This window comes from Fistularia commersonii, chromosome 3, assembly GCF_037954325.1.
Source record: "Fistularia commersonii isolate RoL2024-O1a breed Wild chromosome 3, RoL_Fcom_v1.0, whole genome shotgun sequence".
Lineage (NCBI taxonomy): Eukaryota > Metazoa > Chordata > Actinopteri > Syngnathiformes > Fistulariidae > Fistularia > Fistularia commersonii.
Genome location: NC_141286.1, coordinates 11,383,952 through 11,406,460, shown reverse-complemented (window position 1 = coordinate 11,406,460; position 22,509 = coordinate 11,383,952). Strand labels below are relative to the sequence as shown.

Sequence of the window (22,509 nt, the reverse complement as noted above, 5' to 3'; positions counted from 1 at the left end):
GTGTCTGATACATGGTATTACTAATTACATCACTAATGACATCACCCTGCTGGCAGAGGCCGTCTGATTGGTTGCAGCGACCGGCGCTCTGTCAGCCAGCACAGGGACCAAACACATTCTGGTTGTGTGCGTGTGTGTGCGTGTGTGTGTGTGTGTGTGTGTGTGTGTGTGTGTGTGTGTGTGTGTGTGTGTGTGCGTGCGTGCGTGTGTGTGTGTGTGTGTGTGTGTGTGGGTGTGTTTGTGTGTGTGTGTGTGTGCGTGTGCGTGTGTGTGTGCGGATACTGAAATGATTTATAAAGAACCTCAGAAGAAGTTGGAGATAAGATCTCCCTGAGTGGGTTTCAGTCCAGAAGCAATGATAAGCACTGAAGGGAACACAGAACTGCACACCCTGCTGGGGGAGGCAAGGTACAGGAACCTTCTGGATGCCTGGTTCTCTGGAGCCTGGAAAACTGACAGAATGTTTCTACAAACCCTAGCAGAGAACCGCAACCTACTGAGATGGGAAAATCCACCACCAGTGCTTCCAACATGGACCGTTCAGCTGTCAACCACAGAGTCTGCTATCAGTCACAGAGAGGACATAGGGAGAACTCAGGCATGAGAACGTGGAGCTTGACCTGAACCTGTCTCCTGTCCTCACTACTGCTTCTCCTCCTCCCAGAACCTCACACATTGAGCTTGGCTGGAGGAATTTTGAGGGTGCAACCAAACACAGTGATGGAACCATCAGACAGAATCCAGGGGGTGATAAAGACTCAGAGAGAACCTCCTGACACACACACTAACTCATGACATGTCTCAACAAATATCGTAGACTGGTTTGTGGCTCAACAGCACACGCATTAGCATGACTACACACACACACATTAACATGCCCACACACAAATTAGCATGAGCAAACACACAGACAAGCATGAGCGCACACACAAACACACATATTGACATGACCTCTGGGTCACGAGGAACATATGCAAGGACTTGAAGTCCAGCTCGGACAACTCATTACATTTAGCTTCACTTCCTTAGCCACCAATCCAACATGGCCGATGAGTTCAAAGGGGGAGGGGCTCGACAGAGAGTACCGTCCTCTGCATCAGCATCACATCGCTACTGTGGCGACCCAACACTGGGAATGTCCAGTAGAATGATTGTATCGTCCAATCAACCTTTGTATTGTCACGGTGAGGCGAGATTTGCTGTGGGCTCTTTGGTCATGTGACTCACAACACCGCTGTGTTGATCGTACAACGGGCGCAGTGCCGAACTCCCTGGCGTCTCGAGGTGGGAACCGGGTTGAGCCAAAATCTCCATTACGCTGAAATCCCAGCTGCCTTAAGACTAGGTGGCAAGCCCACTCATGCTGAGTCCCAGTATCCCCATGGTCTGTGAACTCACTGCTCTGCTCTACACAGGATCCAAGATCTAATGGCCTGATCCACCTCAGACTTCCACCTGTGTACTACTAGTTCTTCAAGTACTCTGAAGAACCTCAAATATTGCAGCAAAAAGATACTTCAAGGAAGGAGGTCCAGGTATAGTGAAGGTCCAAGCTGGAATGAAGGTCCAGGTGAAGATGACCAGCAGACAGTTCCTGCACAAACAGAAAGCTCCAGCTTCAGCTGCATGTCAGTGATCATAGTTTCAGTAGATAAAGGGTTAATAGCTATATCTGACACACACCACACACACACGCACACACACAGCTCGTGTGCAGCAGTCTGAGCGTGGACGTGGAGTTGGTATGCCGTCACTCCACAGGCCGATTCTTTTCTATGGGGGGAGGGGCTGACTCCCTAAAGAGGAGGATAATAATTACTAGAACAACAACAAATAATAATAATAAATAGAACGACCTGGTCAATAAAACATGCTTTTTGAAGCAGAGAACTTATAAACTGCACAGATTCAGTGTGTTTTGAGGGAGGGCAATTCTGTCCTTACATACAATGCCAAAAGGAGTTCTGAGGCGCAAACAACACAACAACACCGGCGCTCTGTTCACCTGCATGCGCAACCAGCACATTCTGGACGCCAGCCGTCCGGAATGAAGAATGAGGGGAGGGCGGCTTCCGTCATCTTCAGCCGTCTACATGCCACAGCAGAGGAAACTTTGAATCAACACACCTGCTGCAGGTAGCTCCAAGGTCACGCCCCTCCGGGACACCCTGCAAGCAGCTGCACACCCACTGCCACTGGAACACCTGAGGAGCTTCACCTGAAGCCTCCTGCTTCTCCTCCTCCTGATGCAGACTGATGCAGGTTGAGCTGATATTGTACTACTACTAGTAGTAGTACACTAGTATGCCCACTACTAGTATTGTACTACTACTAGTAGTAGTACAATATCAGCTCAACCTGCATCAGTCACCTGGTCACATGAACAGCTGGGACCCTGGAACCTCAGAACCCAGAAACCCTAGAAACCAGGTTCTGAGGGATTAAAGTATTTATAATCTGTTGTATTTAAGTGTTAAATATGAGTTTACTGTTGAAGTATTTCTAATATTTGCAGCCTTACAGTGTTCATAGCAGACCTTTATTTATTTGGATACGATGTGTTCAGGGACCTGAATGTCTGCAGCTTACAGTGTTTATAACAGACCTTCACATTTGTTTGGGTTCAGGGACTCCCTCCAGGTGTTTCCTCCAGCAGACAATAAAAGACATCCCTGGTGGGATGCTAATCTACAACCTGACTAGAAATCCACTGTCCATTGCGCCACAGAGCCACTTCGCCCCCAGTAAACAAAACTGAGAATCCCCCACTGCACCTGAAGACATTGCCTTCCAATGTTTATCTGATCTTTATTTATTTATTTGTTTGTTTGTTTATTCATTTTGATTTGATTTTATTTGTGTGTGTGTGTGTGTGTGTACTCCCCCATCTGCTTGGTGTGAGCCAGAATTCACTCCAACATCAAGAAAACACTGCCTCTTCCAATCATAAACATACAGCCATACACACACACAAACACACACCCACAGTCTTGAGTCTTTTGTCCTGTAAATGGTCCAATGATTGGGGCTTTGTCTGGCTGTCCACCAATCACAGCTCCTGTTGTGACACAAACCAGCCACTCAGGCAGCTGCCAGTGTCTGAAATCCACCAATCATCTGACAGACGCCCCTTTCATCCCGCCTGTGCCCCTGACCTCCATGTGGGAGTGCTACATCTGCATGTGTGTGTGTGGGGGGGGGTGAAACAAAACTACATCACATGATTGTGACCATCAGAGGGTTGGCGCTTTTTTTGTATCACAACACATACATACACTCATATAAAGACACAAAAAACACATACATCCACACGAACACGAGGATGGAGATGAGGGTGAGGATGAGGTTGAGGATGAGGATGAGGATGAGGATGAAGATGGTGATGGAGATTAGGATGAGAATGGAGATGGAAATGAAGCCTCCGACTGAATACCTCCTCTGAGGATGAAGATCAAAGGCCTCCAGACACAAAGACAAGAAACCTGGTTTCAGTGGAAACCCGCTCGGTGCCGCCATCTGCTGGCTGAGGAGGGAACAGCAGGACGTATTCTGTTAAATATAATCTAACATGTTTAATATAAAAAATACATTTGGTTTGAATTAATTTAATATACTTCATTTAAATCAATTTAATTTAACACATATCTTTAATTTTTTTTATTTAAATCTACTAAACATCTTTAATTTAAACGTTCCTGTTGCGTCTCAAGAGATTTTTTTTTAGATTGGTTTCTATTGATGCTGAATTTAACTTCCATCATTTTTTCTTTCCATTCAACTTTAAATTGAAATAAAAACTGAAAGCAACATTTTGAATTTGTTTTATGTTTTATGAATGACAAATGAAATAAATAATTCATGCAGTCTACAAACACAGATGGTTGTTATTTATGTAGAAATAATTGGCATGTAATGGAGTTACTTTTAAAATGAAAACTAAAATAATTGAATGAGTGAATAAATAAATGAATTTATTCATGAATAAATACCAGGGACCAAACAGGACATCTGGATTACTGAAAGCAAAAATAACCAGAATAAAGACACAAGTTCTCTGTTGGGCTTCCATCCATGTTCCTCTGTCTGCAGGTTCTAGCGGCTTCCAGGAGGTTCCACCATGTGTGAAACATCCCTTTGTTGTTCTAATCCCCTGGAATCAAAGAACCTCCTTTGAGGTTCTAAGATTCTCAAGCTGAAAGGAGGTTCCTTCAAAGACCCAAGCAGGAATGTCCCAAGAGTCCAAGCTTTTATCTGCCACTAATCGATGAGCAGATCTGGGGGTTGATTGAGAAGGTAATGCCTCTCTCAAAGGAGGCTCTGATTCCTCTGGAGAACATTCAAAGGTTCAAAGAAGTTCCATGTCCAGATCTGAGTCCCTCTGATGTGGCCTGAAGGCCCCCCCCTTCCACTGAAACCCCTGGCCGGCTTAAAAAAACCCACCGCACATGACGGTGGGGAGAACCAGACACCTTAAGAACCAGAGACAACAGGAGAACCAGAGACCTTCCCGTGGACATCCAGCAGACCTTCGGTGGACCTCCGGCAGACCTTCAGAGCGGCCCTGGTCTTTGGTGCTAGCAGCAGAATGTCAGACTTCAGCATCCGGCGCATTCTGTCTCCTGAGTTTGGATTCAAACCTGCAGCCGCCCGTTGGTTCCTCCCAGCTCTCCACTCTGGGTCCACCCACCCCTCTGGATTTGCCCCCCCATCTGCGTCCAACCCCCCCATTGGGTTTGCCCCCCCCTCCAGGTCAGGCCTCCCTGGCCCCGTGCAGTTTCCGGATCGGAGCTGTGGAGATGGGCTTCATGCCCTTGGAAGAACCTTGCATCACCTAGAGCTTCCAAACCCTGGAGGACTGGTGATCTTCAGGTCAAAGACAGAAGGTAATTAATCTGTAAGAACTACAACGATAGAACCCTGGAGGTCTAACACCTTCACTGGAGATGGATCAGGAATAGTTAAGGTTCTAATGACAAGTGAAGGTTCTATTGACAGAGATGAAGGTTGGGCTGTGAAGGTGAAGGTTCTAATGACAATAATGAAGGTTCTAATGACAGAGATGAAGGTAGGACCATCAATAATGAAAGTTTTGTCTGAAACATTGAAGGTTTTCACATAAACATCCCATAACTGCTTCTCTGGTTAGTTGTTGGCATGCCAGGGGGGACCTCAGACCTTCTCAGATGTTTTGTCCTGATTTCATTCATTATACTGACCTCCTCTTTGATTGTCTTCACACAGATGCTGCTCTGCTGACTGGTTTCCACGGTTATCACCACCTTCACCATGCCGCGGCGCCCGAGAAGGTCCGTCTGAGGACAGTGTTCACCGCCACCCAGAATAGACGTTTGGAGGCCCTGTTCCAGACCACCCCCTACCCCCGGTTGGGGGAGCGGGCTGAGGCGGCACAGGCTGCCGGGCTGAGCCAGGAGACGGTGCGGGTGAGTCAGGGTTCCTCACAAAGACCTTAAACTGTGGCACCTCGTTTGCTGACGTTGCTTTCCAAATAAGATACTGAGGCCTGCTCCACTCCTTTTCCTCTTTGACCGTCTGGGTCTCCAGGTCTGGTTCAAGAACCGGCGGGCCCGTGGGAAGCGGCAGGTCGGCGGGTCGAAAGTCAAGCCCCCCCCACCAGCTGCCATGATGCCAACAGAGAGGAAGATCTTCTCCTCCCTCATTTGACCCTCACGGGCCGACTGCAACCCGAAGTTCAAAGATCAGCCCGATCAATAGCAGGAAACTAGCGAGGACTGCTGGGGGGGATGATCCGTTCATGTGCTGCTGGAAAGTCAGACCTGCAGACTCAAAAGATTTGGTGTGGAGTTGCAGCTATAGATCTTCGTTCTTCTTCTACTGTATTTATTTGCCCCTTTCGACTTCTGCGGCTGCTTTGTGCTTCCTGCATTTTATTCTAAAAATAAAGCTCAGCCTGTGGGGGGGCCAGTTGATACTTTTGTGTTGCATCCTGAGTCCAGCTTTATTGCCCCCCCCCCCCCCCCGGAGAATGGAGGAGAGATATCAGGCTAGGAAAACATCAAGTCTTTATTATTTTCATCGAGTTGTTATAATTGTTTACATGCTGATGAGGAGGGGACACACAGACAAACTCACAGACACAAAAACAAAATCCAGGAAACATCAAGATAAAGAGAGAGAGCATGCAGTGAGTATCTGTTACCATGACGACATCCAGTGATCAACACCCCCCCTTCCCCAAGCACCCACCATTTTGACATCCCTCAATAAATGCTGCACGCACACACACACACACACACACACACACACACACGCACTCACACACACACACACACACACACACGCTAGCCTGTCGGCACCAGAAATAGACACCAGAACTCAAAGTACACTTGGTGAAGTTATCAAAATATAGGCTATAGACCACTGACACCCCCCCCAACGGCTAGCATCCAGCAACACACACTCACACACACACAAACACACACACACACACACACGCACATGCAGGATAGGAGATGATGTAAAGGACCAAACCAGTGATTTGGAACACATGATGATTATCACATATATATGTGGAAATATGTATACTGTATGTATACATAGTGTATACGTATATTAACTGTGGTTATATATACTGTTTATTTAGAGCACAATGACTTTGACATTAAAAATAAAGACCAAAGGTGTGTGAAGGTCTTCTGCTGGACTTTCTGAACTGACCTTACTGGGTTATGGAATAAGGTTCTGGTTTGACGGCACCCCCGGCTGGACGTGCTCATTAGTGCACAACGACTAGAAGCTAACGGCTACTTCACACATCTGTACAATATTAATAATCCGATTTGGGTTCTGGAGGAGACGTCAGGAGAACCTGGATTTAAAATCAGTCATTGAGTCTTCTACAGAGACTATGAGAAGGATGTTGTCCCCTCTGGAGGTGAGGGTTCTACCTGAAGCTAAGACGAGGGACTTCGGCGGGCACTCCTGCTGGCCACCAGAGACGCTCCATGATTTACACCAAGTTAAAATCAATGGACGTGTACAGAGATATGGAGTGCACTTTTATACTGTACGTTCACTGAACAAGGACAGACCTCCACCATTACTGCATTTGCACAAACATCACGGTTCTCCAAGGAGGAGGGTCAGTGGGTTCTCACTGTGGAGCTAAAGCATTGAGGGGCGAGCTGCAGACACCCTTCCTGTCCATGAAATCACTGGCAGAAGTGTCCGGGCAGATCTACGGGGTGGTGGATTGTGTGGAAGTTTGGGACCTATGGCTGGGGGGCATCTGCGAGAAAGTCCACAGGAACCCGAACCACCTTTCTCCAGAGGGTACACATCCAGAATCAAATCAACTTCACCTTGTTCTCAGCCTCCAACTATGTTCTATTTCTGTTCTCTAACACCAGAGAGACCCTCAGGTCCTCCTGTGACTGGCTGGGATCTGAGCCGGATGCAGAGGACCATCTGGGTCTCGGCCTCTCATGTCTGGGGAACCAGACATTGAAGAGGCTTCAAAAAGTTCTGGCAGGTTTATGACAAAGATGTTTCGGGTTGACTGATGTCCCAGTTTTCGACCTCATGTTCTCAGATGGCCCTTATTTCCAGTCCACCCCAGCTGCCTCCTGTCTGTGTTGATTGACAGCTGGCTGGCGTTCCTGGGCCAGAGATGGACGGGAACGTGGAAGTACTTTTGGGTCAACATTGATTCAACACTGCCGTTTACCCTGGACCCCACAGGAGAACCTCCACCTGCGATGGCTCCCGGATCCAGTCCCACCAGACACTTGATGTGTCGAATGGGAAAGTACAGATCGGTTCCACCATCTGACAACATCTGACCAGCGTTTCCACTTCGAAGGCAGAGCAACACCATCAGAGAGGCTACACAGAGTATCTGCTGATGCTCACATTCACAGAAGGTAATGGGAAGATCTTAACCCAAACAAGCACCAAGGAGCTTGTTTGGGTTAAAATACCTTTCAAAAATATGGAAACTCCAAAATAACATCAACACCAAAGAAGAAGGCTGTTCAGTGCCAGGATGTGAAGATGATGGCACCGCACAGCTGATTATCACTAAGAAAGTCCAAGCCATGAAGGTGCCCAAAGAAACCTGGGAAACAACTGAGGTTACTGAGGTTACAAGGTAGGTTTGGGGCTTAAGCAGTTTTGGTTGAGGATGGTTGTACATTTTTGACCAAAGAATTGACCAAACAGGAAGTGACGTATAAAGATCCAAACGGTTCCTCTGAGACATGACGAACCGATCGTTGCCCAGGCAAACCTCAGCTGCCTTGGTCACACAGTGGCATCAGTCGCCATTACACCCCACCCCCCCGCCCGCATCCATGACATGTGACAGGAAGTGGAGCTCCACCTCAATGCTTCGTCTCACATCCCAGTGGCCGGTGGATTCAAAACACCGGAAGCGTCTGCAGGAACGCAGTGGAAGCAGAAGCAACCTGACCCCGTCCTCGGCTCTCCGACGGAATCCCGCACCGGGACGATGGATTTGGACACCGCGCTGGCACCAGGGACATGGCAAAAACTCTTGACAAATGAAGGCATGATTTTAGCCAAATTCATTCAGAGTGTAGCTAATCTACTTCTCAGGATCCAATCAGGGCCCCAGGAGCCAATAAAATCGAGCTTTTTGAAAACTCCAGCTACCTGGAGACACAATTCTGCAAGAACCCCACAATGAGAAGCAGCAAAGCAAAGAGACGTAGCAGCGCATGCTAACGCCGTGTGTTGTTGGTGTGGTGTGGGAGCAGCAGTGGCAGTGGGGCCACCAGAGAACATTGAGACGGAGAACAAGGCACTAGAGTTTGCTATTGGATGAATAAATTAGAAGATACTACTACGAGGAGTTGGAGCAATGACGACTCTGAGAGGGAACGGACAGTGGAGAGAAAGTAGATCTGCCAGAAGAAGGAGAAGCAGAGGAGCTGAAGGGCGGAGTTAGGACTGCATCTCAGCGCGAAGCATCCATGGGAACCAGCAGCAGAACAGCAACCTGGAGGTGCAGGTGAAGGTGACCATAGGGCGAAGGAGAAGAGTGAAGAAGAGAAAAAGAAGAAACAGGCTTCAGTACATTTCCACCCAACAGGTTCTGTCTGCTCCACCGTCCAGGAGCCACCTTCTCCATGACATGTTCCTCTGCTTTTCAACCATATTCAGACTTCAGGAAACAAAGATTCAAAGGATATAGATCTACTTCCTCACCCAACTAACACCCACTGACCTTCCACTCACTCATTCATGGCCTGAAGGTATTCTCCTGCTCTTAGGTTGGGGGTTTGGTTGGAATCGGTTCCAACCTGTCAGGAGAAGGGGGCAGGAACTAACCTGAATCTCAGCTGTCAATCATCCAACCTTCACCCTCTCATTCACACCTATGGACAGTATAGTCTACAATAAGGGAGGAGGAAGGAGAACCTGGACAGAACCAGGGTGAGAGAGCATGGATGGAACTCAGCAGGAGTCCTAGTAACCCGTTCCTCAGACCACTCTGCTCTGCAGAGAATGTTTAAAACAATGGACCTTGGTGTGAGGCAGCAGAATGCGCACATGCTCCCCAAGTCTGAGGACCACACCTGAACAGCATGCTCCTCACCTGGATATGGAGTTCTCCGAGGTGAGATCTTTAGGAGAACGTACGGTGTTGAAGTTACGCTTGGGCTGTGACACTGAGGATGAGGAGAGACATGGAACGTTAGCACTCAGGTGAGAAACACAGATGGAGAACATAGGTGGGGAGAAAAGATGGAGAAAACGGGTCTGATCTAGATAGACTCAGGAGACTTACTGGTGACTTGGTGTACCTTCTTCACCATGGAGCTGTCATTCTGGGATCCATCTTTAGGACCTCCGATTCTGTTCAACACGATAAGACATGGATTATCTCCACTTTGCACTGGTTGCTACCCCACCACTGACAGAACCCAGGCCGGAGAACGTGGAGAGGGAACCCAGAGAGAACCCAGTGGAACAGGGGAGGAGAACCAGCCTCGATACGCCTAGTGAAACCCTTTTGCCTGTCCACTGGATCTCATGAGGTGTTCCAAACAGAGAGGCAAGGTTCTCCTCACCTCTGGACTCGTGATGGAGGAGCAAAGACTCCATACTTGGGGAGGCAGCTGAAGTAGCGGACGCCGAAGACAGAGCCATCGTGTTTGCCTGTGGGCTGGTCCAGCTCCACCCCAAACCAGAACCCTGCAAGATAGCACGCCTCAAATGCTCACTTTCCAACTGTGGAGAACTTACCCCTACTCAGAATGCTAGCATGCTAATGTGCATTTGAAGGTGTTGGACATGCCCGGTCCAGGGGTTCCGGAGAACATCCTGGACATATGCCGTGATGAATGATGGTTTGGTGGATGGACCTGGAGCGAAGTCGGTCTTGCCGTAGAAGCGGACCACGCCATGTTTCTGTCCTGCTACCAGGACCTGGTCCCCAACCTCCACATTCAGTCCCTCTGGGTCCAGACTCACAACGGAAGACTTCTTCCTCTGGGCTGAAGAGACACAGCGAGAGGTCCACCCCGGTTACTGGACCCTTAAAACCTGACCACCACCCCAATAGAACAGAGCTGCTGTACCCTTCTCCTTCTTTTCTTTCTCCTTCTTAGTCTTCCCAGCTAGCCGTGAGGCCAGGTCCATGCGGGGAGTACGGGGGGTGGAGGTGACAGATGAGAGCATCTGGTCCACCTTCTTGTTGATCCTGGAGACTGGAGCGAAGATCCCTGCGGGGTCGGATAGTTACATGATGACGGGATGAACCTCTGGCCTCGGAATCCGTCAGTACAGACCGAGACGGCCACCGTACTGAGCCCAGAAACAAGACTGAACAAGCATGTGCCCCACCCATGACCTTCTGGTTACCGAGTTTGGGGGGACAGATGAAGTATCGGACTCCGCCCACACTGCCGTCGTTCTTCCCCTCGGGCTCATCCAGCTCCACACCGACCCACTGCCCGCTGGCAAACTCAGTGGTACCGCAGAAGCGCAGGGTTCCAGTCTGCAGCAGATACAGACATGTTTCTATAGTTAGAGGTGAATGCACCAGGGTTCCCAACAGCAGAAAGACAACAGGAAAACATTCCACTGAGACGTTCCACTGGTCAAAAGAGCCTGGTCTCGCGGATCTAGAAGGTCCCCCTGTGGTGAAGAGTTCTTGTGCAGGACAGAATCTGCTGTGGCAGCTACTTGTCCTGCAGTTCAAAGACGGGAAAGTGATAAAAGAACCTGAACAGAACCTGTAAGAACAAGCTGTGATAGGTTCCACACAGGATTCCAGAAAGGAGACCACAGTACTTCCAAGGTTTCCTAGAACACAATGTGATGATTACACAAATGCTGAGGTTCTGCAGGGAGGCTCAAACTACAGGAACCCAAGGGACATTTCAGATGTTCTAAAGGTTCAGGGAGCTGTAGGTGGGGTCTCCAGAAGGTTCCTGTAGAGCGACCTGGGGGTTCTGACCTTCATGTCGTCCAGCACCACACGGTCTCCCAGCTTCAGCCCCAGCGACGTCAGCATCAGGTTCCCAGGGATGTTGTCATAGTTGGGCAGCGTGGCCCGGGGTAGGTTGCAGCTCAGTGGGACGGCATCCTGCAGAAGCTGTTTCAGCTCCTTGGCCACCATGGCCGTCTCTGCCTTGTCCAGGCTCATGTCCATGGGGTCGGGGACTACCTCCGCCGGGACCTGGCCTTTGTCGTTCTGTGAGAAGGAGAAGAACATTAACCCAGGGGTTGGCTTCCGACGCAGCCACGTGGGCGGTGGTCATACCCGGAGGGTGGGGCTGGCTCCGTGCTCCAGCAGGCACTTCACCGCTCCCAGGCACAGGTTGGAGGCAGCAATGTGGAGTGCCGTTCCGTAGTGGAAGTCGCTGCAGGTAGAGTTCAGCACTGGAGAGGAAGAAGAGGAGGAAGTTGAGCGCCTCCCTGCCCATCCTGCTGCTGTGGGCTGAGCTGTGCTCGTACCTCTGGGTCTGGCCGCCTTCAGCAGGACGCGGATCAGCTCTGGCACGTCGAAGTAGGCGGCGTAGTGCAGGGCATTCATGTTGGTCCAGCGGCTCCTCAGGCTCACATCAGCACCCAGGCAGATCAGCTGGTTGGTGAGACGCAGCGCCGCTGCCGGGTCGCCTGGGAAACCACACCAGGACCCGGACCACTGTTAGCTATACCTGTTAGCAACATCTAGCCTATGTCAGTCTCTGATCTGAATAAAAGTAAACAGCTGACACTTAGTGGCAACCATTAGCTTCAAACCAGGTTTGAGGATATTCAGATTTATTCCGATAGAATAAAAGTGAAATCCAATCCTGCCTGTTTGCTGGGAACCAATGGAACCTTGCACTTTGTCCTGCTGCAGCACCAGAGTACTTCAGGTGCAAACCGAGGAGTCACACTCACTAGCGGTAATAAAATGTCACATGATGTATCTGAAGGGGGGCAGAGTCACGCCTAGGTGGAGGATCTCACCAACTCCGTGCGCTCCAGCCTTGCAGCTATAGTGAAGCAGTGTCATGTCCGTCAATCCGTCGCGGTCATTCACATGGCAACCGCGCTTCAGGATCTACAAGCAGAGATTCAGAGTTCAACATGTCTTCTAGAATGCATTAGCTGTAGTAAGCAGTGAGTTAGCCTCCAATAGCCACATGTTTAGACTCCATTAATAAGTTTTGCAACTGCTAGCAGGTAGTAGATCAGTCTTTCCCAACCAAGTGTATCGTAAGAGATCATCAGGTGGGCTGTGGAAAAATGCCTACTTTCACCTGATTAGTCCAAACATTATTTATTCAATGCAAACAATGTGTCTTCGTACATCTATCTATGTGGGCAGCATGCAGTAACAGGCAGAACAATGAAATGCTTTTGCCCTAGATGGCAACAGGTAGTGAATTTACCTATGTATCTTATACGCTGGGGCAGAGTAACAGCAGAGTAATTAGTGATCCTTTAGTGAGACAGCGGCAGTGATGCACGATGGACAAACATTTTATTTCAGTCTGGACCCTCTAGTCCGAAAGAATATTCTGACCCAGGTGAAGGCCCGATGGGTAGCGGTCACAAGAAAGTTAAAAAAAATAGCTTAAGGCAATACAATGAAAATTATATTGTATTTGGATTCACTTTGGATTCACTTTTACTGGGGAACCAACTGAGACGACTCCATTATGCCTGGTGTGCAGGGAAAAGTTGTCCAACAGTGGCATGATTCCAAACAAACGCCATCCCCAAACTAAACACCCTTCACTTCAAGATAAGAACAAAGACTACTTTAAACAGACTGAGAAACAGGCAGCATTGTTGAAGAAAACCATGAGGACAAGTGAGAAAACTCTGAAAGCTAGCTAAAAAGTTGCTGAACTCATTGCTAAACCCAAACAGCCACACACCATGACAGAGACATTAATACTACCTGCCTGTAAAATCATCATACAGAAATGCTCAGCTCTGGCAGCGGGGGCTAATTAGCATGTAGGAGCTGCTGCTGCAGCCAACATGATGGAGTCGACGCTGTTCCACTTATTTTCAGGTTATCTGTGGCAATATCAGGCCATGGCTGCCCACAACTACCAGTTTTTACTCCCTTCTCTGCAGGAACGAGAGCCACCAAAACAAAATGCATGAAAAGACAAGAACACCAAAGGTTTTCCATCAGCGATTTGTTAATCTCTCCATCACCTCGCCGCTCTCCCTCTCCCTCCACTCACATTTCTGTTGAGTCACGATACAACCCCCTCCCACCTCTGCACCATTTTATCTCTGCACTCAGTCTCGTCTCGGACGTGCTGAGATGTTAACTGGGTCATCTCCATGGCACTGCCCTACCACCAGGCTCCACAGACACTATCCTTACCAGATATTGACAAAGCAATAAATGACTTTCCACCTTTTCCATTGGCAACTACTGGAATTAAGATCTTATAATAAATGTAAATACTTGTCTTTTATTTGTGTGTGAAAGTGTTCTTATTGTTGGAGTGGCTTATCAGTAAATATCTTTCACTAGTCATGTCAGTAAAGCTCATAAACAGCTTAATTAATGGTTCATCATGGTTCCAGCTGTTGGATTCCAATGTTTACAGTTCTCATCCAAACTCGATGGATATGAAGGTTCCCACATGAATACTGGGGATGGCTTTGGGTCTGACTCTGACTGATAGCTGAAAAACAACCACTTCTACTGCCAGTTTGTCTTTAACTATAAACAGCTTTAATTACTCACCTCCTAGTGAAAGTACTTCTACTACTGCAGCCAGTACTACAGGCACACAGAGGACCTGAGCTGCTTCCTGCAGCCAGCTAGCCAACTAGCTAACATGAGCACTTGAGGACTGAACTATCTAACTAGCTAACTTCAGCACACTCTGAGGACTCAGCGAGCTAACACAGAAAGGCACATGTTTACAGACATTAAAAACACCATGGTAAATAACTAGCAGTGACTAGCCAATTTCTGCAGGAGTGAACAGTCATTTTGTTACTTTGGATTCTGCTTGTTTCCAGGTATTAGTCACATCCCACAAGGGCAGCAATGGCTAAAAGTTGGGGAAGTGTTTTCATGGTAATGGAACTGCACTGTGTATTTGCAGCACTACTATTTAGTACTTGTTGTAGCTTACCACATGCTGGGACATAAACAAACACGGCAAAGACAATAATCCAACAGCCCTGATAGGAGTGTGACTGGATTCGAGATGGAGGACAGTCTGGTCACCTCGTTGCCAATGACGTCAATCTTGTGCTGCACCTGTGGGACCCACTGGCGCACAATGGCGAAGAGCTCGGGGATGGAGGTGTGAGGGTTCATCAGGATCTCCAGGCAGGCCAGGTCGTTGGGGTCGAAGAAGGTGAAGGCTGAAGACCGAGAGCAGGAGGCTGTTAGCGCGCCATAACCTCAAGGATTGCCATTAAGCGCCACTTCTGAGAAATATTAATGATTGACAGATGATACACTGATAATTCCGGATCCTAAGTTTATTCTTTTAGAAGAGCTTCTGCTGCTCTCCAGATTGCTCCCAGGTCAGGTCAGTGTGGCACGAAACCTCTTGCTGTCATTTAACTCATTTTAAAAATTTCCGAAAAACACACAAAAACAAAACTGAAACACATGGCAGTTATCAATTAGCCATGACACTTCGTTATTTAAAGTGGTATGACAATGTGTACCTAATGTTAACAGATAGGGTGTAGCATTTAAGGTGAAATAGGAGTTTGCTGTATTGGGTTCGACATACAATATGTACTTAAGGCAGAAAATGGTCAGCAATATTAAGAGTGATGTGTCATTGTATTTAAGGTGGTAGTAAAGGTGGTATGACAGAAGATATTTAAGTACACAGATCTTATAGCTGTCAGGTTCTGATCTTATGGTGGTTTCAGGCGGTATGACATTTTGACTGGTGCAGTGTTCCTTTTCAGGTGGTATGAGAGGATATATTGAGTGTGGTGAAGTATTATTTAAGGAGAAATGAAAGGACATATCTAAGGCTGACCAGCATAATTCAAGGTGATATGAAAGAGAATTTTCAGATTGGCGAAATGTGAATATAAGATGGAATGACAGGATATATTTAAGGAGGAACCGTATTATTAAAGTTGGTATGACTGATGACATTTAGACTGCTGCAGTGTGTATTTAAGGTGGTATGACAGACGTCGTTCGGACCAGTGTGGTCTGTTTAAGGTGGAATACCGTACCGTAGTCCTGGGGAAGCGGTGCCTGGCCGGAGGGGTGCACCATGGCCCGGCGACGAGGCTCATGGACCGGACTCTGGTACTCAGACACAGACAGTGGCTTGGGTCGAGCCCAGTCCTCGCCGTCCCCAGTGGCCAGCGGATCCCTGTCTTCCTCCTGATCCTCTCGCTGGCCCTCCGGCTCAACCTCCTCATCCTCCTCTGCTCTGACCGTCGCCTCCCTCTCCTCCAGCTCGTATTCTTCCTCATCGTCATCCTCATCCTCTTCTGTCAGCTCCTCATCCTCCCTCTGAACCCTCTGCTCCTCCTGCTCCTCACGGTTGTGCCTCTCCTTCTCCTGCACCTCTAGGGTCTCCTCTTTAGTCATGACAAGGACCTATGGGCCTGGCAGACACAAGCAGAATAACAGTTCTTCAGCTGCTTTCAGGACACTTGGGTATCACATCTGACCTCGAACCTACAGGCCATCCTTAGCCGTCAGCTGACGTGGTCACGTTCCTTCAGCTACTGGGTGGTGAGGTCAGGGAGTCGGAGTGTTGCAATTCAGATGTCAACCAACCAAAGGACATTTCCCACATATCTCTCAAACATCTCCCAAACACCTCTCAAATATCAGCGTAGTAAGGCCTGAATCTGCTGACTGTTGTATTTTAGAGCCTTAGATGTTCAAACACATGGTTTTCACAACAAGAAGAAATGTAAAAAAGTTCTGACAGTGATCCAGGTGTCTTCAGCTGTGCTCGATAATAAAGTGCAAGTACTTGAGAAGTAACACATAGACCAATGTACTCTAAACTACTAGAGTACGTTAGAGTACAGGCGTAAAGGAAAAGGTTTCATATCCATCTGACAACAACCACATCAAGAGTGTGTGTGCTTGTGTGTGTGTGTGTGTGTGTGTGTGTGTGTGTGTGTGTGTGTGTGTGTGTGTGTGTGTGTGTGAGTGAGCAGTAGGAAACAGCAGACCCGTACATCAGTGCCGTTGACAGGTTGGTCTGGATTAAGTCTAAAGTCCACTTAGCAAATGGCCTGGAACCCATCCAGGTGCTGACCCCCCACCTCCACCAGCACCTCCATGTCCTCCTCCACCCTGGTTCTTCTAATGTTCCTGTTTCCATCCAGCAGCATCAACCAGATGTCTAGACAAAAACCACAAACACCTGAACACAGCACCAAGCTCAGGCTCCACTTAGGTTCATGTCATTTGAAAAAACTACATAACAGCACTGGGTGAGTCAGCACACACACAAAAATGTGTGATAAATGCAGAAGGTTGCGTCAGACAGGGCATCCGGCATAAAACTTTTGCTAAAACCAAACATGCAAATCAATCATAATAACCAGACCAAACCGGATCAGTCGTAGCCCGGGTTAGCAACGACCACCATTGGTACCGATGACCTACAGGGAACCAACAGAAACTGGGCTACTGTCACCTAAAGGTTTGTTCAAAAGTAGAGAGAGAAGAGGAAAGGCAAGAGTCTGGGACGGAGAGTAGAGACTTTGAATATAGGGACTATGACAAGAAAAGGTAGAGAGTTGGTTGACATGATGCAGAGAAGGAAAGTGGATATACTGTGTGTGCAGGAGACCAGGTGGAAAAGTAGTAAGGCTTGAAGCTTAAAAGCAGGCTTTAAGTTGTACTATCATAGTACTGACAAGAAGAGAAATAAAGTAGGAGTTATCTTGAAGGAGGAGTTTGTTTGGAAGGATCTGGAGGTGAAAATAATGTCAGATAGACTTATGGGTCTGAAATCGGAAATTGAAGGTGTGATTCTCATTATGTTAGTGGCTATGCCCCGCAGGTGGGATGTGAATCTGAAGAGAAGGAGAAGTTCTGGAATGAACTAAATGAAGTGATGCAGAATATCCCCAGAGATGAGAGTGGTAATAGGTGCAGACTTCAATGGGCCTGTTGGTTCAGGTAATAGAGGGGATGAAGAAGTGATGGGTAGATTTAGTATACAGGATAGGAACGCAGAGGGACAGATGGTGGTATATTTTGCAAAATAGGATGGAAATGGCTATAGTGAACACTTTTTTCCAGAAAAGACAGGAACATAGGGTAACTTATAAGAGCGGAGGTAGGAGTACCCGGGTAGACTACATCTTGTATAGACGAGGTAACCTGAAAGAGATCAGTGACTGCAAAGTACTTGTATGTAAGAGTGTAGCCGGACAGCATAGCATGCTGGTTTGTAGGATGACTGTGGTGACAAGGAAGATAAAGAGGACAAAGGCAAAGCAGAGGACAAAGTGGTGGAAGCTGAAAAGGAAGGAGTGTTGTTTGGTTTTCAGGGAAGAGTTGAGAAAGGCTCCTGGTGGTCAGGGAGAGCTTCCAGATGATTGGACATCTACGGCCAGTGCTATCAGGGAGACAGGTAGGAGACAACTTGGTGTGTCATCTGGAAGGAAACTAGATGAGGATACTTGGTGGTGGAATGAGGAAATGCATGAGCACATACAGTAAAAGCGGTTAGCAAAGAAGAAGTGGTACACTGAGAACTGGAGAGAACAGACACGAATACAGGGAGATACAACGTAATGTAAAGATAAAGGTAGCAAAGGCAAAACAAAGGGCATACGATGATTTGTATGCTCAATTGGACAGTAAGGAGGGAGAGAATGATCTATACAGGGTGGCGAAACAGAGAAATAACGATGGAAAGGATGTACAACAGTTCGGGATGATTAAGGATAGAGGGAAATGTATTGACAGATGCTAGAAAAGTAATGGGAAGATGGAGAGAGCTGATGAATGTGGAAAATGAAAGAGAGGCAAGGGTAGAAAAGGTGACTATTGTAGACCACAAAGTAGCACAGATTAGTAAAATTGAAGTGAGGAAGAAATTGAAGAGGATGAAGAGTGGAGGGGCAGTTGGTCCTGATGATATACCTGTGGAGGTGTGGAAGTGTCTAGGAGAGGCAGCGGTAGAGTTTCTGACTAGTTTATTCAGCAGGATCTTAGAGAGTTAGAAGATGCCTGAAGAATGGAGACGAAGTATGATGGTGTCCACTTTTAAGAATAACGGGGATGTGCAGAATTAAGGCAGCTATAGAGGGATAAAGTTGATGAGCCATACATTGAAGTTATGGGAAAGAGTAGTGGAAACTAGACTAAGAGCAGAAGTTAGCATTTGTGAACAGCAGTATGGCTTCATGCCTAGAAAGAGTACTACAGATAAAGTATTTTGAGAATGCTAACAGAGAGGTACAGAGGGAGCTGCATTGTGTTTTTGTAGACCTAGAAAAAGCATATGACAGGGTGCCAAGAGAGGAAGTCTGGTATTGTATGAGGAAATCTGGACTGGCAGAGAAGTATGTTTGACTGGTGCAGGACATGTGTGCTAGCTGTGAGACAGTGGCGCAGTGTGCTGTAGGTGTAACAGAGAAATTCAAGGTGGGACTCAAGCAGGGATCAGCTCTGAGCCCCTTCTTGTTTGCAGTTGTGATGGTAAGGCTGACAGATGAGGCTAGACAGGAATCTCCATGGACCATGATGTTTGCAGATGACATTATGATCTGTAGTGAGAGCAGGGAACAGGTTGAGGAAAATCTAAAGAGGTGGAAATATCCACTGGAAAGGAGAGGAATGAAGGTTAGTCGCAGCAAGACAGAGTATATGTGTGTGAACGAGAGGAACTTAGGTGGAACGGTGGCTACAGGGAGTGGAGATCAAGAAGTTGGAGGATTTCAGGTACTTGGGTCAACAGTCCAGAGCAACGTAAAGGATGGAAAAGAGGTGAAGAGACGGGTTCAAGCAGGTTGGGATGGGTGGAAAAAAGTGTCTGGGGTAATATGTGATAGAAGACTATCAGCCAAAATGCAAGGAAAGGTGTAAAAGACAGTGGTGAGACCAGCGATGCAATATGTTCTAGAAACAGTTCCAATGACAAAAAGACAGGAGGCAGACCTAAAGGTCACAGAGATGAAAATGCTAAGGTTCTCTTTGGGAGTGACCAGGATGGATAGGGTCAGGGATGAGAAGTCCAATCATGTACAGAGGAGGGAGAGTGAATATATCGGTAGACGGATGCTGAAATTGGAGCTGCCAGGTAGGAGGTCTCGTGGAAGACCAAGGAGAAGATTTATGGACATAGTGTGAGAGGATATGAAGGCAGTTGGTGTGAGAGATGAGGATACAGAGAATAGGGTTAGATGGAGAAGGTTGATTCACAGTGGTGACCCCTGATGGGAAAAGCCAGAAGGAGAAGAAGATTTTCTCTTTCTTTGCCTTAATTTTATTTGCTGTCAGTTTTGCAGGTTATTCCCATCCTTCCCTCTTTCTTTCCTCACTTCCCTCCACACTCCACACAACAAAGATGGCCAACTATACCGCCCATGGCTAGTAGAAGGAGGAGTAGGAGGAGGAGAAAAACCACGACAGTCATGTTTCTAATGAAGGTGAGTCACTGACAAGGTTCCTGAGGGAACCAAGCTCTGGTTTAACTACTAATTGTCCCGGACCCCCAACACACATATTCACACACATTTATACATGGATGGACACACACACGCGCGCGCGCGCGCGCGCGCGCACACACACACACTTCCATAAACATCTTCTGAGGTTTATCTATTTTCATTTCATTATTCCATATTTTGGTCGCTTCCTTCCTCTTCTTCTTTTCCTTCTATCCTCCTCTCATTTCCTTCCTTCTTTCCTTCCTTACTTCATCTCTTCCTCCTGCAGATGAAGCTGGTTCTGATCCGGGGGAAACATCATGTGTTGAGGAGTAACAGCAGGTGGAGCTGTGTGATGGAGGCCTTCTTCTTCTTCTCCTCCTCCTCCTCCTCCTCCTCCTCCACCTCCTCCTCCATCCACCGCGCCTCCATTTTATTCCCGCGGTCAGTGAACGTCGCTGAAAAACACGGTCTACCGCGCACGCCCTCCTCGTCCCGCCGTCCCCGGTCCGGTCGGTCTGGTCTGGTTCGGTCTGGCCGCTGGGCCAAAGTGCGCAGCAGGTCTTGGAGATAAACGCCCAGCTGACAATGAGCGTGCGCGGAGATAAACATGCACGGACCTGAAAGCGCGTGTTCGTCGCAGAAAGCGGACGCATTATTTTGACTGATAATTTCAACTAACGCGTACGCGTACGCACGTGCAAGGCATCACCCACTAAATGGCAGATCAATGTCTTTACCTGAAAACAAGCCGCTGCGGTTTGATGGCGAATCTCCTGCCTGGACCTCCGTTAACTGATGCTCCTCTGCTGCTCCTACTGCTCTACCCCGCCCCCACGCCTCTCAGCCAATCAGGAAGCTCCCCCGCTCCAGCGGTCAGACCGCCAGCAGAAGGCGCGCTGCCGCCTCCCAGCGGCGCCTCGGAGCACCGACATCTCTGGAGGGATTAGGAGGATGGAGGGTTAGGAGGTTGGAGACCAGCCTTCATCTAACGGGGGCTTTGGCCAGCGGGGCCTCCTGGAGCTCCAGAACCTTCACCCCTGGAGGAGGTCCTGCTGGGATTCAAACCCAGGACCTACCACCAATGTAGGTAGGTATGCAGCCATGGAGCAAGAAGCAAAGGGAGCAGAGCCACAGGGACGGATGCCTGATGGCTGTATATCTGCTTTCAAATGATCAGAGTGACCATCTTTATCACTGAAGCTGGGGTAGAGCGGCACTGTAAGGCAGTGGTGGACTGTGTGCTGCAGGCAGGGAGCACCGTCCCGACAGCATAAAAGCACACGTCATCCCCATGTCGCATGGGGCATGTCGACCTTCACCGCTGCCTGCCGGGACCCTGAGGAGGGGGAGGCCTGGACCTCCCATCCAATATCGTCCAGGACGAAGAACCCACCACGGGAGCAGGCCAGGCTCCAGGACTTCCTGCCTTCCCAGCACAGGACCTACTCCCAGAGGCCCAACCCCCCCAGGCAGGTCGGCGTGTGGGGGCTGACCCCGCGCCCACGTCAAGAAGACAATCCTGCTCACCATCCGCCAGTCCTCGTACACAGACAGTCTGTGTTGGGCAGAGCCTGGGTCAAGGGTCAGCGGGCGGGCGTCTGCAGGGAACAAAATAGTCAGCCTTCTCACACACAGAAGCTCACCTGAGACTTCTTGTCCTGATTCTTAAACCCCCTCCCAAAGCTGGACAGCAGCATCAGCCCCGGGTCAAGCAGGTCGTTGGAGCTCAGGTCCAGGGTCCTGAGCCGGGAAGGCAGAGAGTTCAAGAACGCACTGCTCTTCTCGGAGAGCCCACAGTGGCCCAGCCTGAGGCCACGGAGCTCTTTGCAGACTGCGGACAACGGTGGCCAGAGACCGGCAGCCACTTTGTGGACCTCACATGAGGGTCCCCAGCCTGCAGTTTGGGCTCTTGAGTCCAGCAGAGAGCAGCCTCACACCCGGGTCCCCCATTCCATTGGACCTCAGGACTAGCTCCTTCAGCCCAGAGGAGCCCAAGCTCAGAAGCACAGCCAGAAGGTTACAGCTCCTCTTGGACAGATGGCAGCCAATCAGGCTGGAGAGGAAGAAGAGCAACAGCACAGAGGTCAAAGCTGGAAGAAACTCCCAACATCTGGTTCCTTCAAACATCTGAGGATGTCCAATCAGCTGTCAGCCATCATTGGGCAGGGCCTTACCTGGATGTCTCAGCTGTCAATTACAGACATCCAACCATTCACCCCCTCATTCATACCTGGAGACAATTTAGATCTTCAGTGAGCCTGCTGACTGTTTTTGGACAGTGGGAGGAAGCCGGAGAATATGGAGAGAACCCAGACAGGAGAACATGGAGATAACTCACCCTGTGAGTTATCTCCATGTTCACAGGGTGAGTAATCTCCAGGGTGAGTTAACCTCCAGGCAGGAACCTGGCCCCTC

General features: G+C 48.6%; 2 protein-coding genes across 2 annotated transcripts; one reads left to right on the top strand and one right to left on the bottom strand.

Annotated features, from left to right (window-relative positions):
• Nucleotides 1–5,059: 5,059 nt before the first annotated feature.
• dharma lies at nt 5,060–5,682 on the top strand. The gene is made up of 3 exons (XM_086178157.1): nt 5,060–5,065; nt 5,307–5,441; nt 5,563–5,682. Exons 1-3 carry the CDS (start codon nt 5,060–5,062, stop codon nt 5,680–5,682), a joined length of 261 nt encoding a protein of 86 aa, XP_086034283.1.
• A 1,345-nt stretch (nt 5,683–7,027) lies between these two features.
• On the bottom strand, nt 7,028–20,942 carry clip3 (CAP-GLY domain containing linker protein 3). The gene is made up of 14 exons (XM_086143638.1): nt 20,832–20,942; nt 15,691–16,071; nt 14,708–14,847; nt 12,466–12,559; nt 11,965–12,126; nt 11,771–11,889; nt 11,465–11,701; nt 10,867–11,002; nt 10,584–10,727; nt 10,368–10,499; nt 10,074–10,197; nt 9,791–9,858; nt 9,599–9,671; nt 7,028–8,998 (listed from the first exon to the last, which is right to left on the bottom strand). The coding sequence occupies exons 2-14, from the start codon at nt 16,052–16,054 to the stop codon at nt 8,944–8,946; spliced, it is 1,848 nt and encodes a 615-aa protein (XP_085999764.1). The 5' UTR covers nt 16,055–16,071; nt 20,832–20,942; the 3' UTR covers nt 7,028–8,943.
• Between the last annotated feature and the right edge of the window lie 1,567 nt (nt 20,943–22,509).

Coding starts and splice junctions, on each gene's coding strand:
- dharma (XM_086178157.1), top strand. Junction 5,442..5,562: donor TGAGCCAGGAGACGGTGCGG/GTGAGTCAGGGT, acceptor CTGGGTCTCCAG/GTCTGGTTCAAGAACCGGCG.
- clip3 (XM_086143638.1), bottom strand. CDS start 16,054: ATGACTAAAGAGGAGACCCTAGAGGTGCAGGAGAAGGAGAGGCACAAC. Junction 12,127..12,465: donor GGCTGGAGCGCACGGAGTTG/GTGAGATCCTCC, acceptor GTGGTTTCCCAG/GCGACCCGGCAGCGGCGCTG. Junction 11,702..11,770: donor GAGCCAGCCCCACCCTCCGG/GTATGACCACCG, acceptor TCCTTCTCACAG/AACGACAAAGGCCAGGTCCC.